This window comes from Mauremys reevesii, linkage group 18 (assembly GCF_016161935.1).
Source record: "Mauremys reevesii isolate NIE-2019 linkage group 18, ASM1616193v1, whole genome shotgun sequence".
In the NCBI taxonomy this organism is placed as follows: domain Eukaryota; kingdom Metazoa; phylum Chordata; order Testudines; family Geoemydidae; genus Mauremys; species Mauremys reevesii.
In genome coordinates, this window is record NC_052640.1 from 6,979,417 (window position 1) to 6,992,421 (window position 13,005).

The window sequence follows — 13,005 nt, forward strand, 5'->3', positions numbered from 1 at the left end:
ACAAACAGCCTCAAATTGTGGGTTGAAGGTTATTAAAAAAAACCAAGACAAATAAAAGCCCAAGAAGTATAGAGAGGGCCATTTGAAACAATCCAAAGTATCTGACTATCGACTGGCAATCCTAGGTGGGCAGTATTGCCTTGGACATTTTGTTTTAATTCGGTATGTTTGTAATTGATTTTGTGGAGACTGAAAATAATGGAGTCTATAATAATTTGTTTTTTATTTAAAATTTTTGTTTTTGCAATGTTTGTCAAGACCTCCTTTGAACTGATACATTCTCAGGTTATTTTTGTTTTATTAGCAGTTATTCTACATCTGACTTTCTGCAGGCTGATATAAAGAAAGGAAACTTCCTTTATAAGCTGCTTCTTTGTTTTTAATTTCCATCTGACGTGTAGTCAGCAGCATCCTGGGAGAGGAGAATAAAAGGAGAGATTTAAAAAAAATGTATTTGGGAATGAAGGACTCATATTTTGAAATGGAGCATATCTGGAGTCTAGGCAGCTTCTTGGCTAGCTATGATTTTTTGAAGTATCTGAAATACTCCAAGGGTGGAAAAATCTCTATCCCTGCTTCAAAATGCTGCTGAAATTCCAGAGTGGGTAAGAGGAAAGCATTATTATTGTACAAGGAGAGGTTTTAATTGTGAGATGAAGACACAGGACTTTTTTGAAGCACACAAATTGACTGTCTTCATGACAGCATTGCGTATCATTCTGTCAACTCCAGCACAGGATGGGGTTGCTAGGCAGCAGGCTCTTATGTATCCAACTGTCTCTCTGATTTGCTAGCCTTCTGCAGACACATGGTAAGGTCCTTTCTAGCCTATCATCTAGAGGGACTTTTGCACGCCGTCTGCATACCGCTGAGATTCTCTACCTGAATGTGATGAGAAAAAGACACAGTTAAATGAAACCTTTTTTGATTACTTTCTGATATTGTTTCCACAACTTAAAAAAAAAAAAAAAGCCATGAAAGGGCGACTGGAACAAGGAAAAGAGGTTAGTGGGTTAAGTGGTGTGTGTTTTCTGCATTTGCAAAAGGTGCCTGTTGTGAGAAGGGCGGCTGTAATTCGGCCATTAGTTACAGATGGTGGCTGGAGGCTCGAGATTCATGCAGTGAGCTGAGAGCCGTTGTATACCTTTGCAGCAATGTTGACATTAAACTGCTCTGAAAAAATAGATCTAGAGGGCACAAAATACAGTGATCCTGGTACTTGGGAATACTGCAAACAGATACCTTCAATTATTCTGCACAGATATGCTTGGAAATGGGAATGAAAACAGTTTATTTGCCAAATGAAGCTTCCATCACTCTGTCCCCTGCAAAAGTTGCAGTGGTAGTAGTTAGGTAATTGATGTCCAATGGGATTTATATCCAGATGAGATTTTTTTAAAAACTTTGTTCTTTGAATCAGTCAACACAACTTTTGGTGAAGGTTATGGCTTTTAGTAATGGAGGAGATCATACCTGGAGTAGAGAATGGTGTGGTGATTATTTTTGACCAACTTAAGTTGAATATTTCCCAAGCCTTTTATAACTGATAGCTTTCTCTCCAGACAACTGAATAACATACAGAATTATAGTCCTGTTTTTGTCCTATTAAGATGACTAAATGAGGTGTCTGTAGAGATATAACAGCTTCATTGGCTTGAGATCTCTACATATGCAGCTACACTGCAAATTAATAAATAGTGTTGTTTTCAGACTGCTCATTGTAGCTCGTGATGTTTGTATTCCCCCCCACCCCAATGTGCTTTTCAGGTACTGTTTGATGAGCGTGAAAGGATGCTTCACTGATTTTCACATTGATTTTGGTGGCACTTCAGTGTGGTATCACGTTTTCCGAGGAGGGAAGGTAAGTAGACTTGACAGTGTAACATCTTTATTTTTGGGGATTTCTTGTGAGGTCTGCTCTGCTCGTTTGTTTGTTTGACTTTTGCTTGTAAGTGATCAAACTGTAAATCTTCTGGCCTGACTGATGAACATGGAGTTTTGCTAAACAGCGGAGACAGCCCTTCAGTCTGTGAAACAAGTACATTGAATATTCCAGGGCACCAAAATATCAGAAAAGTTTGATATGAAAAAGCTTATTTTATGCTTCTGTATACTGGAAGTGTCGCGTAGCATATAACTGGCCATATACCACAGCTGCGTCCATGTGTCCATATCGCATCTCCTTAGGTTGCCAGAATCTCTGAGCCTCTTCTTAGTTTTCAGGATCCTTTAAGCATGTGCATGAATATGCACAGGCACACACACTCATTCAAAAATAGAAGTACTCAAATATGCAGCATAGATAGCTATATCCACATTCTTCTAGGTGTACTGGTTTAGATATAACTAGTCATATTTGAGATTTCAGTGGAGATAGGTGCTATGTGTATTGAAGTAAGTGGAGCAAATAGAACATCTCTGTGCTCCTGATACTGTTCATCTACATATCTAATTGAGGTGAAAGTAATATTATATTCCAAGCTTGTGTGGTATAGTAAGCTCTTAGTGGACTCAAGTTTACAGAGATGATGTTTTGTAGAAGCAGTATGACAATTGTGAGTAATCTTGCTGCTTCCATTGTGTATACCAGTTACTGCTATAATCTGCTAGGGACCTCTGTGTACAGCACATGGAAAATTTATACTTTATGTTGAAAATACATTTGCTTATGTATATTCACTTAATTGCCACCCTTTAACTTTGCTGAAAATGCTAGCTCTTTATTTTCATTGCTTGTTTGTAAGAGTTAAACTTTTGTTTTATTTTTAGATCTTCTGGCTGATTCCGCCTACTCTGCAGAATCTAGAACTTTATGAAGAATGGGTTCTGTCAGGAAAGCAAAGTGATATCTTTCTGGGAGACAGGGTGGAACTATGCCAAAGAATTGAGTTGAAACAAGGCTATACGTTTTTTATTCCTTCAGGTAACTGTTAATAGCTGTGACTATTTTTGGAATCATTATGTTTACTAACAGTTCCTATCCATAATATAAAAACATCTCATCTAAACCTCCTTTTGGTTCTTTTGTTGGCCATCTCAGCAGGAAGGCTAGGGATTGAATGACTTAATCCCCTAGAGAGGTCCCATAAGGACATGCATGAAGCACATTGGTGAGGAAGTATGTTGTACCTGCTCTGTGGATAAAAAGAGGGCTTTAGTGTGTAGCACTGTCAATCCAGCATTCTCATCAGCACTGAATTTACTGTAAACATCTGTTAAAAAAAAAAAAGTCACAATGAATTATTTTTGTCTGCCTGTTTGGAAAACTACATTTTTCTTCTTGTTGTGAGATATTACTGCTCTTAAATATCTCCTGCATCCAGTCTGTGATCTTTTTCCAGGCAGGTTTCACTTGCAGTTTAATAATCCTCAACCAGCCTCTCAGTCTCTGCTTATAGCCCGAACTCAGAGATGGGGCTTGATTCCTTGAGACACATTGTAGTTGGGATTCTCTCGTAGGCGGGGGGCAGGCAGTATCTACACCACTGCCCACCCTCATGGGTTGTGTCTGGGAAGGGCAGCTTTAATCTCTTCAGGAGCCCAGTCAGTGTGCTGAATCTACACATCTTCCAAGTAGCAAGGCCACACCACTCCTCCTTGAACACACAGCCCATTTTTGGGAGCTGCAGTGCCTGGCTCAGGGCCCCCTGGCAGAGCAGAGGTGGTGGGTACTTTTCTGCTGATGGGGAAGCCTTAACCCTGGCTTATGCCAGCTGAATTCTGAATCAGGCCAGTGGTGCTCCTCACATTAGAATATGTCATACTTTCTTCTCTTTGGCTGTAGTGGTGCTGTGAGTTTGTTTACAGTTTCATAACAATGCTACCTGCCTGTAGCAGATCTCGCAAGGTAAATATTGGCAGCCTTCCTACTTGATGGCAATGGAAGTTGCTTTGGAAACAGGATCAGGTTTAAATCATGGAGACAGGAACAGTGCAGGGATTTGAGTAGACAGTCAGGGGATCTTTCTTGATAATGAGGGAGCGGTGTTTGTGTCAGCTGTGAAGGCTTTGCTGCTTTGGTAACAATTTGGCAAGGATTGTAGACTAAGGTGACAGGCAAAATGACTGAGAGTGTGGGGTAATGAATCCATTAAAGGAATTAGGTCTTCCTTTGAAGCGGGTCAGAATGTGCTATTACTGTTTGAATTGAATGTTTGAATGTGCCTATGCTGTTTGCATTGATCCTGTTAGTACCTTTACTACTTATCTTCACTCCCTCCTGGACAACCTCCTACTGATAAGTCTTCTTGTGTGTTAGTTTAGTGATACTCAGAAGATGAAATGAAGCAAATTGTGTCCTCCTATTGGGAGCTTAAATAAGGGACAATGTAATATGGTGGAAGAAAAGGGGTCAATCCAAATATATATAATATAGTTGCTGATTTCCTGAGAAAGGCCAATGTGCAGAAATGCTCATGCTTCAACCATTTCAGGCTCCATACTGTTTATAAAAGGTTGTCCCAAAACACTTCTGAATAATTACCCCAGAACACTAAGCATGAACTCCACAAAGTTTTTACAGTGAGAATGTTTGTGTTGGAAAGTTTATTGGCAAATTCCTTATTTCATTTATGCTGAGGGGATGGGTTAACTGAGGAAAAGAGACTATTTTTAGGTTTCTATTACATACCGAAAGGCCCTATCAAAAAAGACACAGGCATGGTCTAGTGGATTGAGCACAGTCCTGGAGACCAGGAACTTTTGTGCACTTATCCTGGCAGTGACACTGACTGTTTCCGGTGGCTTTAGTCAAATCCCTTAACCTTTTTGCTTTGGTTTCAACTCATGTGGTTATGAGCATTAATTAGTTAATGTTTGTAATGCACTTTGTAAGAACTTAGGTATTAAATTATTATTTATTTATTTATAGTGTTCCTGTTGTCATACCTGGTGCCTATTAAACAACCATGTGTAATCCAGAATTGGTATAGATGAAACCCACCCAGCCTGTATTTATTCATGAGACAAGTGCTCTCTGGTTACAAATACAAACTAAGACTATATAGAATAAACAAATGCGTCTGGCACGGTTTCCTAATAATTCCCAATCTTGGATGGATTGTGGATGGAGGAAATTCTACAGCTAAGGGCCCTCCCCTAAGAATGCAATGCTGCTCACTCCTGGAGTTTAGCCTTACAGTAAGTAGAGTATACAGGTGGAATGCAACAGCTGTGATAGAGCATATGAGGAGAGTCTGTCCCAGGCCACTTATGGCTTTAGAGATGATAACTAACACCTGAATTGCACCTGGAAACAGGCCAGGAGCTAATAGAGCATTGTGTTATGTATTTGTATCAGCCTGCTCCACTTGAGAAGCAGGAGGACACATTTTGCACTAGCTGAATCTTCCAAGTGCTCTTTGAGGGTAGTTCTAAGAGCACATTATGTATCCCAGCCTGAAGACGACAAAGGCATGGAAGGCTGTAGTGAGGTGTGCATCAGAGATGTAAGGTAACAAATTCCTGGATGATAAAAGGCCCTTCTGGCCTCTGATAATCAGATAATCAGCAATGGATCACATAAAACCCTGAGACTGTACATGACTTGGACAAGGGTGGTGGTAACCTTTACTGGAGGGAGCAGTTAGAATCCTCATCAGTGTTTCAAGGTATGCAGTCATCATAATGATATAGAAGCTTGGATTATGTTGGTTCGCTTCTTCTCCCTAGATAATTTGCAAGGCCTTCATGCTTCTGGGGTCACATTTTCAAAAAGTGACCTCCATTTGTGTATCTTCTTGTGCATGCGCAGACAGTAGTGCATCAAATATGTATGTATGTATGAGTGTTTGCATGCACAGAATTGCACAGGTACGGGTGGAAGCCCCTTATGAAAATCTGGCTCATGATATTTCTGTCAGAGTTGTGAAAATAAAGGGGATGAAGCTACTAGAAGTGTTTGGGGCTATGGGCTCTACAGAGGTGGACTGAAAACACCCTTTGAATTACTTGGTATCACTGCTTACCAGAATGTGGATGAAATAGCAAAAGCTGAATGCTTAGATTTTCTTTTCACCCTTTGGATAGGGTTTTCACTGACCTCAGTGAAAGTCACCCGTGAGCACTGTAGACAGGATTTGGCTCTGTATTTGACACTTGCTGTTTTGTCTCTAATTGCAGGGAGGATTAGTACAATTGAAGGGCTCAGCCTAAAGAGACTCTAGAAAGCACATTGCTTATGGTCTTTCAGATGGTAAGCTTTCCATGTTCGTAGTTTTAATTTGAATGCATAGAACAAATTAACAAGTTGCAGTGTGTGATCTGAAAATTTAGTGAGACAGCTTTGAGAGAGAGCAAATTCTTTAGTAGCCATACCATCTAGGGTTCTCATCTTATCAGTTCTTATAAGCAAAGCAGTGATGAGCTGGGTCATTACTTGGATGGGAGACCACCAAGGAAAGAACAGGAAATTGTGTTGCTGACTCACTAAACAAAACTCTCCTCCTGAATTCATAGCCTAGCATAGTATAAGGAAGTCATTGTGCTACTGGAGGTGCCATTTTTTGTGTGATACATAAAATCCAAGAATTTGACCGTATAGTCATATTGTCATTAAAGATCCCATGGGACTTTTACAATAATAGGGTTGTCAGCTTTGATGTCCTGTCAAAAATCCAAACCGGATAATATGCTTTTAACCGGATATGGCATTCTTCTTCACTTCCTTTCCTAACTTGTTTAGCGTTACTGTATGTTGTTAAACCAAGCGCACTTCACCCCAGAGCTGGCAGCATTCTATTGGCCGGCAAAGTGATTTTCTTTATGTATAGTTTGTAAAATGCCTTGGGATCTTTTAGAAGGAAAGACACTATGTGAATGTAGAATATTATTATAATCACTGGAATTTTTTGATAGAAGTGAGACTCTAACAAAGTGTGTGCAGCATTCTTGTTTTCAGTCAAACACAGCAGTTACGACACTCCCTCTGATGAGGCTGTTATTGGGAGAGAAAATGGATGGAATGGGAAGATAGAATCATAGAAATGTAGGGCTGGAGGAGACCTCAAGAGATCAGGTAGTCCACCCCCCTCCACTGAGGATATATGCTGGGGCCTTGGGTGTGATTCACAAAGGTTCAGGGTGCCTTAAGTACAACAACAGTGATGTCTGATGTGGATGAGATTCTATTTATTATTAGAATATGGACCCTAGATCATGGCCCCATTGTCTACGCCAGCCTGTATGCGAGAACTTTAATGGATAGTGTTTATACCAAGGGCAGAAAGTAATTGCACATTAAAAGTATGACTGTTAAAATGCTTTTAATTGACTTGTCCTATGGATGCATAGCCATGCTGCAGATTTTGATTTTCCAAGACTTTGCTGGTTGGGATTTTATACTGCAAAACTGAAACGAGGGGTGATTCAGATCTAGGTCTCATTATATCTATAATGAGGTGACCACCTCCAAAGCGCCCCCTCGTGGCATGGAGTAGCCCTGCAGCATGTCTGTCTCCGTTTCCCTTTGCTCAGGGCTCCTCACTTTCACAAAAGCTTTCCTGTAACCCATATCACCCTTACTTGGGCTGGTTTAATATCACAGACAGTTTCAAAATGAAGACCTCAAAGTCCAAACCAAAGTTCATGTATTTTAAGGTTTATATATTTGCCCTTGATCAAGCCACTCCCAGGCCTGTCTGCCTGGAGTCTTCCCTGCCTTGGTAGACCACTCCCAGCCATACCTAAGTGGAATCTTTTTCCCCCTGCTGTTTCAGGGTCCTCTGCAGGAGCCATCTAACTCTTAGGCCTTCCTGCCTAGGGTCTCTCCTCAGGCCTCTTCTTTATCTGCCCTAGATACCTAATTGGGTCACATGATCCACTGGTCACATTACCTTCATTTTCCCTATCTGAGGAGGGTAGTTGGCTGTGTCACAAGTGCAGCTGACAAGGGCCAACCACTCTGTGGCAATATGTAAACCTCAAAAGTGCAAGGGTTGCAAAGGAAAGGGTTACAGATAGATGGTTCTGGTTTTGGCCCAGCTATTTTTAGAACCATCAGTGTTATGTTCAGTTCTAAATTCTTAGCAGCTTCTTGTTTGTGATGGAGGATGATTGGTGGTAAGATTTGGAGACTTGAGGGTCTAGGGGTCTGGGGCCTGTTCCCAGATTGTCCATGGACTCACTGGAGATCTTAGGTAAGTTATGTAGGGTTTTTTGTGCCTTTATTTCCCCAGCTGAGGGAGGTGTTCTGAGATTCAATTAATATTTGTAAGGGGCTTTGAGATCTTCTGGATGGTCTTGAAGGGCAATATATTCATGGTTAACTGTTCAATTTGCTGAAGACAGAATTTAAATGATGTAAGGCTTACAGTTGCTAAACTACCTGTGATGTTATTGGGGACAGAGTTATCTTTTTACTTGTCAAACATACAAAAGACTCATCGCAGGTATTTTGGGCTATGGGGCACTATCATGACCTAACCACTCCTCTCTGATGTCCCACCTTCCTGATAATACCCATTGATTGATTATCTCACTAGACAATCAGCCCTTTTGACCTTTTATTTTTGAGACATATTTATTAGATGTTTGCTACCCAAAGTTCTGCAGAACTATAGGAAGAGAACAGTATATTTTCTTTACAATATAGCAAACAATTGTTCAGTTGCTAAAGGAAACAGAGACATCAGTGCTCTGGCTTGGAGCCTATAGTCTACTCCTTAGCCTTATAAGTTAAATGCCCTTTATTATTCTCGGATGGCTGAATAAAGATACAGTAGGAATTTGCAAGCCCCCAAAATCTAGTAATAAGTTTTGGAATGTTTAATAATGCCTGTTTTATAGAACTTCAGAAGATAGAATCTCATGATCTTTTTTTAAACCATTCGAAAGGCCTTTGTTGTTAATTTTACCTTCCAGGTTTACCTAAGGTGATAACAGCTAAATAATTGAGTGTATGGTAGGAGCAATCGAGTGATCTGTAATTGTGAACTAGATAAGGTTAGCTCTGAACTTCCTGACTAAAATGCCATCACTGTATTGACTGTGGACTCTACAAAGGAGGGAGTGTTGGGGGAAAGAGCAAGTGTTCATTAATCCCCAAGAACTGAAATAATAAAGATCAACTTTAGGAACACCCAACCTGAGTGGGCTTTTTTCTTGTTGCTGCTTGATAATTGGGGTTACAAAAGGTGAATAAACTGTACTTTTTAATTCCAACCTCTTCTCTTTGTTGCTGGTGAAAGGTGCTGGGTTTACAGGCCTGGAGTCTGAAGTCCTCTGCCTACAGAAAAGAATGGCACAAGTAGTGGCAGTGTAGGATTTCTCTGCTGTACCCTGACAATGTGCCACAACTCTGAGCTATAGGAACCGTCTTCAGGGGAATTAGAGGGTAGATCAGGTTCCATTTTCATTCAGATTTTCATCCCTTTTCTGAGACTGCCAATGCCTGGTGCTGCTTTTCAATGTCTGTCCATTAGAAATTAGACTGAATCTCATCAAATAGCTATCAAATTGTACCACTACCAACAGGGGCCAGGTTGGAATGGGTGACTTACAGGGAAAAGGTTTTCATCCATTACCAGTCCCTGGAGCCCTGTAGTCTTGCTCACACACAAATCTAATTTCAGTCTCAGGTAATAGTAGGTGTTTTTGTTTTTGTCTTTCAACCAAAAATGTGTTTATTCCCCCTGCTTTTGATTTTTTCAGTCCTTAATCCCTTCGTTCTAATATTAGTCCCAGGCTATTTTAGCATCAAAGATGGAATGAACTTTGCTAAGTTTTTATGTGTGTGTGTGCATGTGCGTGTGCTTTGCTTTTATGAGATTATTACTGAGGGGCAGATAATATCTCACAACTAGCAATAACCTTTAAAAGATTCATGCTTGTGCAGTAATATCAGGGCTTATGTCCTCTGTAGAATCTAGGGGGAAAATTGATTACAGACACATTTAAGGGATGTCTACTGTAGCTTCCATAGCAGTATTTAGCCATTACAGGTCAAAAAATGCAAACATGCGTGAGCATGTCTGACATTGCATCCACTAGGGGATGACATGATCATACATGCAAACAGATCTGATATTCCATCCAGTAGATAGTACTGGTGACCTATCATAGCAGGACTGAGAGAGAAATGTAGTGTATTATTACATACATGATGATAATGAGGGAACACCAATAGATTATGACCTCAGTTACCTTTGTAGCTCCATTTTGTTCACCTACTCAGGAAAACCCTCTTCCTTTTTAAAAACCCACTTTGTGTTTTGTGGATGCTAAACATTGGAATTAGGATGCTCAGAAAGCCACTTCATGTTCTTGTTTGCAAACAGTTATCTAGTTGTTTCATAACTTGCTGATGTCTGAGCTGTGGGAATGAATCAAATGTAGCAGCTGAGCTTATACGTTCCTTGAGCTTGTTCCCCCCAGTATTACAATCAGGAAATGTAAAAGGTGTTTCCCACTTACGGCTTATCTCTCTGTACTCTCCTCTTCACCCCTTCCACTCTCCTAGCGCTGGCCTTGTCTCTCTTTCCTCTACATCCAAACTGGTTAGTATTAGTGCAGGAGTCCTTACCTTGGAACGTCTAACCTTCTGGACCAGACTTCCTGTGTCATGCTAATTTGTCAACTTTCCATCTTATTTCTGATCTCATCTGTAAACATCTCTTCTCCCTTGTATACACTTCCTAATGTCGGTCTCTTTCTGTGCTGGTATCAACTCTGTAACTGCATTCATTAAGCAGGCCTGATGTAGACTGGATCTAGACTGTTCTCAGTGGTAGAAGATGACAGAACAAGGAGTAATGGTCTGAAGTTGCAGAGGGGGAGGTTTAGGTTGGATATTAGGAAAAACTTTTTCACTAGGAGGATGGTGCAGAACTGGAATGGGTTACCTAGGGAGGTGGTGGAATCTCCTTCCTTAGAGGTTTTTAAGGTCAGGCTTGACAAAGCCCTGGCTGGGATGATTTAGTTGGGTTTGGTCCTGCTTTGAGCAGGGGGTTGGACTAGATGACCTCCTGAGGTCCCTTCCAACCCTGAGATTCTATGATTCTATGTATTTTAGGATACAGTGTGTCTGAAAGTGGTTGTACAACATTGGAGTCAGATTCTGCTGGACCCCGCATGGGTGCACAAAGAAAAGGAGAGCACCAGCATCTTCTCTTTCTTGTTTCCTCTGCAGATGCTGGCTTGAATCCAGTGGGGAAGCATAGTCCCTGCTTCCTCTTAGGTCTCCTGTGAGTGTTAATTGTGTAAAAGGGCTAGGAAGTCTAAAAGGAGAGCATGGACCTGGGTTTGGTCCCCTTCCTTACCAGCCAGCAGAGATGGCTGAGTGCAGAGAGAAGAATGTACTGTGTGCTTTCCAAGAAAGGCGAAGCTGCTGCACTGATTTGCACTGCCTGGGAGCCCACAGAAAGTTCTGGTTGACTTTCTGGTCTCCAGTGGCTGCATTGCCCATCTGCACCCCCTGTAATGTGCCTGAAGGACATTCTGCCCCTACAGTTCGGTTGTGCGTTGTCAGCAGATCTGAGTGTAGCCTGCCCTCTGAGGTTTTTTTTTTTACTTTAGTGGGTTTAATGCTGTTATTTCAATGTCTCCTTACTGGGTATGAGTCTGTTAACAGCACTACTGTCATTTCTTGTTTAAATACACATATTTTATAAAACAAAGGGCCTGATTTTCAACCTGGCCTCAGAGTTTTGGGCTCAGATATTCTGAGAAGGCCTTAGCAGGACCAGTTTTGTTTCTAACAACTACAGGCACAGATACTGGTAAGATAAGTAATTACTTGATTTGTGGGCTTAAGCAGGGATTTAAGCATATTACCCACAAAAGTAGAGGCTGCCTCTGAAAATTGTTCCCCAAATTCTCTGTTGCCCTCTTTACTGGCTCTTCTGCAATGACCGGCTCAAAAATGGGCATTATTTACTCTCTTGTCAGTAATATTTCTGTTAAGGATTTATTGTGCCTGAGGCACTGTTCACTGGAGCATTGACCTGATGGTCAGTGACTGTTCCTCTGGAGCTGTTACCTAATCACATCAGGGTCCACTACTAGTGAGTTTGGGGATCATTAACACAAGAGCCCTTAATATCTATTGGGGCTTGTGAGGCTGAGGCTGAGACAGAGGTCTGGGGAGATATGATGAGACTAAAACCCATGGGGGAAGAAATAACGAAAGCAATAGCTCAAGTATGGATTTCCCCTGAGAGAATATAATTTGAGCAACCTAGGCCACTTTTGATATTGTGTGGTGGAATTAAAAAATATATTTTAAAGTCTAACTCCTGTGTTGATTTTTTTTTTGCACTCCCTATAAAACGAAAGAACCAAAAGCAATAGCTTCTTTCTCTCCCTCCACCTCTGCTTGCTGTTGCCTCTAAAGTCAAGTTCTTCTTTGAGTGTAGGTGTTTGTGTGCTGCAGTGTACAATTGTTGGAGAGCTTTTATCCTTAGCTGTACCCATCAGGGCAGCCTCAGCACCCTCTGCTGACTTGTGCACATTGCTCAGGCATAAAGCGCTGAGCTGCCCTAGACCCCCTCAGCTCTTTCCTACCGCCTGTGATGATTGTTGGAGCTCCCTGTCCTTGTTTTTGCAAGTCTTTTCTCTATGCCTGTAAATAGTACACATGTATAGTTATTGTAGTTTAGTAGTTAATTACTTCATAGAAATTTTTTTTGTTTTTGTTCTTTGTGTGGTTCCGGCACCCAGTTTGGGTACCAGCTCTGGTACTGGACGTATGGCGTGCTCTCTGGCAAGGCTATGCTGAATAATGACCCTAACCCCAGCTGCCTTAAGCGGTTGTGGGAGGCTCACGGGAGTGACATCTGTGGCATTTGTAAGGGCTTTCAGCCCCATTTGAAAAAAGACAGGGCAGCAGGTTAAAATATCTGTTAATATTGGCATTACAGCCTCCATCTGAGCTGCGTACTTTGGTCTGGGTACCAAGCATCTTGGCGTTGATCAGTAGCACAACTCCATCACCTCTGGTATGGAGAGACAGATCAGCAGTACCGAAGAGGAGAGATCAGAAATGGGACTCAGTACCAAGGTCGTGAAAGG

General features: G+C 41.3%; 1 protein-coding gene across 15 annotated transcripts in view; it reads left to right on the plus strand.

Annotated features, from left to right (window-relative positions):
* Positions 1-13,005, plus strand: part of KDM2B (lysine demethylase 2B) — a 196,888-nt gene that overhangs the window by 81,069 nt on the left and 102,814 nt on the right. For 14 of the 15 annotated variants that reach the window (XM_039505272.1, XM_039505277.1, XM_039505275.1 and 11 more), the window contains 2 exons: positions 1,768-1,861; positions 2,770-2,923. In XM_039505272.1, the coding sequence (XP_039361206.1) occupies positions 1,768-1,861; positions 2,770-2,923 (248 nt within the window). Of the gene's footprint in view, positions 1-985; positions 1,005-1,767; positions 1,862-2,769; positions 2,924-13,005 lie in introns of those variants that run through there. The other variant, XM_039505282.1, reaches the window with a different exon arrangement.